The sequence below is a fragment of the Chenopodium quinoa genome, unplaced genomic scaffold (genome assembly GCF_001683475.1).
Source record: "Chenopodium quinoa cultivar QQ74 unplaced genomic scaffold, ASM168347v1, whole genome shotgun sequence".
Taxonomy (NCBI): Eukaryota; Viridiplantae; Streptophyta; class Magnoliopsida; order Caryophyllales; family Amaranthaceae; genus Chenopodium; species Chenopodium quinoa.
Window position 1 is genome coordinate 12,081,542 of NW_018742738.1, and position 5,114 is coordinate 12,086,655.

The window sequence follows — 5,114 nt, forward strand, 5'->3', positions numbered from 1 at the left end:
GGAGAACCCGGAGACATGGCTGGTATACCTTACTAATCTTGGCATACCGGGTCACAAAGTCACCGCAACCAGAAATATCGTCCCACCACGAATTCTGATCATACTCATCGTTGAAGAACTGCTCGGGATCCAAAATATCATAATTTGGATCAAAGTTAAGAACCGCATTAAACTCTTCCAAAGATTGATCAAATTGAATGTAGAAGAGTTGAAATCGGACACGGTAGGTATCACCCTCGACCACCACAAGATCAAACGTGGCCAAGAACTCCAAAGTTGGTTGAACATATGTACGGAAGCTCCGGCTCACAAAAGACCCCATGCGAAGGTTGTTGAGTAATTCCCTCAAATCCTCATCAATCCCCAATTTAATCATGTCCACTTGATAGTAGTGATGGGAAGGCTTGAGGGAACGGTTTTCTTTGAGCTTGGAGTGTCTAGCTTTTTGGATTGGGTCGGTAATTCTAAGTTTGGGTATAAGGGTAGGTTGATGTTGTTGTGAGGCAGAGGGAGAAGGAGCGGGTTCATTATTGGATTTTTCACTTGAAAAGGCTTTTAATGTGTTTAAACATGATGATTTTCAAATGTAGCAACTCAATACACACTCACCACAAGAAACTCCAACTAACAATCTTGAATGCTTTAATCGAACTCCTTAACCAAAACTAACAAGCAACAACTCACTACCAAAGATGAGCAACCCAATTGCACACAATTACCACCAATTCAACCCACCAAATGCATTCAAATCATATAACAAGCACAAAGAAATCAAGAACCAAGGCTCAACATTATTAAAGAAGCACCACTACCAAAAATCCGATCACAACAATTCTCAACAATAACGAAAAATTTTGCTACACAAACAACAAACAACACAATGTAAGCAGTAATCAACCATCATTCATCACAAGTAACCAACCAAAATCCAATTTCAAACATCAAAACCACAAATTACATACTACTACTATTCATACCCATGAATTAACTAAAACTTGCAATTATATGGTATAATAAAGCAATTAAGAGTAAGAGTAGATGATTATACCATACAAGAAGCAAGTTAGAGCAATCTTTAGCCACCAATTTCCACCCACACGAAAAACCCCAAATAAGCTTCAACAATGGAGGAAAGAGAATGGTGGTTGTTATAGGTGAAATGTAGTATGAATTTGTTAAAATTGAAAGAATTGTAAGAGGATTTGATGAATTGTAATGGAAATTTGGAAGAATTTGAGTGAAAATTTGATGAATGAGTGTAGGGATATGGTGCGGTTTTGATGAGGGTGAAGGGGGTTGGTGTTCGTGAGAAATGAGGGTGAAGGGGAAATGAGGGAAAAGAAAGAAGAAAGAAGAAGAGATAGGCACGGCAAGGGGGTGCGCGGCCGTGCGGCCTGGCAGCGTGCCCGCACAAGTGTCCTTAGCTCGACCCTTCCTCCAAATCACGGAGGGTCAAAGAACACCACTGTATCCAAAGTGGCGGAAGGAGCAAATTTCTCTTTAATTTTTAGCAACTTCTCGTTGTTCCTTAATGAAACTTCATTCGATAACTCCTCAAAAACAAGCTTCTCTTTCCATAACCTCATTCTCTTTCTCTTTTTCCTAGAAGCTCGTGCTTTTTTTCTTTTCCTTGTTCCTCATAGTAGATGATTTCACATCATCAACACTCTTAGGATCATCGTCCTCCTCTTGAGGGTGAAGCTCAAACCAATGAGGAATGTCAATCTCCTCCTCGTCTATGAGCTTGGGAAACTCCTTTTTCTCTTCACTAACCTTCTTGCAATCAAAACTTAAAAGCACATCATCACAATTCTCAAGAATATCGTTAGTTGAAGTATCAATCTTGCATACTGTAGGGAATACTTCAAGCATTAACCCCTAGCTTGAACCCCACTGTGATCATACATTAAAGTACGGTGGCGTCCAAAGGGAATGAAGATAGAGCAAAAGAGTCGCCAACAAGTTTTTTAGGAACTTGTAAGCCGTTCACGAGGTGAAGGTTACACCCCTTGACGATCCAAGAGATCGTCAACTCCATAAGGTCTTGAAACAAATAGGGTTCGGGGATGAAGGTACAAATCCAACCTAAAAGAGATTGAACCTGCCCTAATAATAGGCCTCTACTTTATTCTGATCGTATTCATGTGCGCTTTCTGACTAACATGCAAGCAATAGGATTAACCCTAAACCTGTTTATCTATGTTGGTTGATGCACAAATAAATCTATTATTGGCGATCACTTGAATTATAATCAAATTAACCCTAAACAAGATTATTAATTATCTTATTAAGCATGATTACAAGTACAAATTCCCTTTAAACATGCATAAAAGGTGTGATCAAGCAATAACAATAAATAAGCATCAAGCAACATAATAATAATCATCATAATAATCATAATAACAATCATGATAATAATAATAATAATAGTAATAATAATAATAATAATAATAATAATAATAATAATAATAATAATAATAATCATGTTAAAGCATAATAGCAAGATCCTAGGCATGATACTAACAAGATTAATAACAAACCCTAGCATGTCACTAAGCAATAAAAATCAAAGCTTTAACCCTAACATGATACTAACAATCATAAATATTAGGAAGAACATAAAAGGCATCATACTTTTAATCATACTTGGTATTAAAGTTACCCTAGACATGATACTAGGAATCAAAATAACAATCTAAGCATGATTTCTATATCATAATATCAATTAAACCATTAAAGTACTTACTTGGATGCCTCGTACCTCTTTCTAATAAAAAAATACACACGTTAGTAACTTCAAGGAAAATAATAATCAAAACAATTAAATTAAATAATTGAAATAAAGATTTGGGACCAAACCCTCAGAAATTAAAACCTTTCACGTCTAGGGCGAAGACAACTTCGAACTTGGCTAGGTATATCTAGTGCTAATGTATGAGGAATTGTGTTTGTTAAAAGCTAGGCTAGAAAGAGAGAGAGAATTAAGAAATTCTTGATGAGAGTTGATGAAAATTAGAAAGAATAAGAATTGTGAGAATTGATGATTGAAAACAGAATTTTTAGAAGGCTATCTATAGAGAAAATCAGCCAAAAAAGATAGAAAATCGAAACAGAGTTCTGACGCGGATAAAACTTGATTAGCGCCAACGTCGGCAATTGGCGCCAGACGCTAACGCTAGCGCCAGGCGCCTAGCACCAGGCGCTAATGTATGGCGTAAGGCGCTAATCCCGTTTTTGGCGCGTTTTCTAATATCATATAGAATTTAACCGTACAGGAGGATAAAACCGTATTTTCCTCAAAAACATTCTTTTATTTTGATTAAAACTCTAAAAAAGTCAACAAAAGTCAATTTATCAATGCTAATTGAATTAGGAATGAAAATAACCTTCTAGAAGAATCTAGAAGACTAAAACCATTCCTAATTGCATTAGGAATGATAAATTCATATTAGGCCCTCCTCTAGATCATTGGGCCGCATATGATGCTCAAACCGGGCCCAATTTAGTATTTTGGCCATAACTTTCTCATTATTCATCGGAATTGGGCTTATAACATATCGTTGGAAAGGTCTTTTCAACCCCATTCAACTACACTACTATTGGACCCATATCATGGACCAACCAAACTGGATTGGCTGTTTTCTTAAAATAGGTTTTCAAAAACAGAGAGAAGAGAAAAGAAATTAAAAATATCCGCAACACTAAACTTTCCACGCTTTCACTTCATTCGATTATGATTTGACATGAAAGGTACTCATCACTGGTTTTGGTTTTGGGGAGACACAAATGGGTGTCTACACATACATTATCAATAGAGTGAGGGGAATTAACACACATGATTCCTTTCACAAAAGACAAAGACTCATGCATCGGTTTTAGCTCGAAACTTTCCTCATTGTTACCAACTCTCAAAGTAATTCGGCCTCTCTTGACATCTATCAAAGCTCCCGAGGTAGCTAAGAAAGGTCTCCCTAAGATGATAGGAATGTGGTCATCTTTCGCAATTTCTAGCACAATGAAATCAACAGGAATTGTGAATTCTCCTATCTTAAGGGGAACATCCTCAACTCTTCCCTTTGGGAACTTGATGGATCTATCGGCTAATTGAAGGGTCATATTGGATGGAAGGAGCTTACCTATCTTAAGTCTCCTGAAGACGGAATAAGGCATGATACTCACGCTAGCACCGAGATCACAAAAGGCATTTTGGAACAATTTTCCTTTGATTTTGCAAGGGATAGAGAAATTCCCGGGGTCTTTCAACTTTTGGGGTAAGTCATTATGGATAAAGGCACTAAAACACTCCCCTAAATTCACCGGTTTCACCATATTGCAATCCCTTTTAACGCTTAAAATTTCCTTAAGAAACCTAGCATAGTTTGGCATTTGTTCCAAGACTTCGGTGAAAGGAATAGAAAGATGAATTTTCTTAAGCATTTCAATGAATTGTCCAAATTGCTCATCCAATTTGTGCCCATTGAACTTTTGGGGGTACAGAAGTTTGGGCTTGTAAATCTCATCTTTCTTCTTCTCTTTCTCCTTTATCTCTTCATTAGATTTCTCACTCATCTTGCTAGACTCTTCATGCTTATTCTCTTTGCTCGAATCACTCTCCTCTTCGCCCTCCTTACTCTTCCTAGGGACACTCTCTTCAAGGACCTTACCACTCCTAGTGGTGATTGAACAAACCGGTTCCTTAGGATCAATTTCTTGCAAGGGTAAAGAAGATGGGCTAGCACAATCTTTCAAAGGGTTAGCTAGTTTAATGATTTGGTTCTCAAGCATCTTTCCATGAGTTAATAGGCCATGAAACATTTTGTCACTAGAGGATATGTAATCGTCCAACTTCTTGGCTTGATCTGCCATGAAATTCGCTAGCTTACTTATAAATTGAAATTGTTGATCATAAGAATCATCACTTTGGCATTGAATTATTGGAGTACATTTAGGTGAGGAACCCCTTTGAGCATCATTTTGAAAATTTCCTCTACTTTGGTTACTCCAATTACCCTTATCAAGATTTTGGCCGGAATTTTGACTGTGATTACCATAACCTTGGTTATGATCCCCATATTTTTGGCCGTAGCTTTGATCATTACAACCAAAGTTGTCAT

General features: G+C 37.2%; 1 protein-coding gene across 1 annotated transcript; it reads right to left on the reverse strand.

The window, feature by feature from the left end:
- Positions 1 to 1,602: 1,602 nt before the first annotated feature.
- On the reverse strand, positions 1,603 to 4,866 carry LOC110724090. The gene is made up of 2 exons (XM_021903486.1): positions 3,805 to 4,866; positions 1,603 to 1,773 (listed from the first exon to the last, which is right to left on the reverse strand). The coding sequence occupies exons 1-2, from the start codon at positions 4,864 to 4,866 to the stop codon at positions 1,603 to 1,605; spliced, it is 1,233 nt and encodes a 410-aa protein (XP_021759178.1).
- Positions 4,867 to 5,114: the final 248 nt, after the last annotated feature.

What these genes read in the sequence shown, in the direction of transcription:
- LOC110724090 (XM_021903486.1), bottom strand. Translation starts at nt 4,866, where the DNA reads ATGGCAGATCAAGCCAAGAAGTTGGACGATTACATATCCTCTAGTGAC. An exon ending in CCCCTCACTCTATTGATAAT is followed by an intron (nt 1,774 to 3,804) that starts GTATGTGTAGAC and finishes GATTGCAAGAAG; the next exon opens with GTTAGTGAAGAGAAAAAGGA.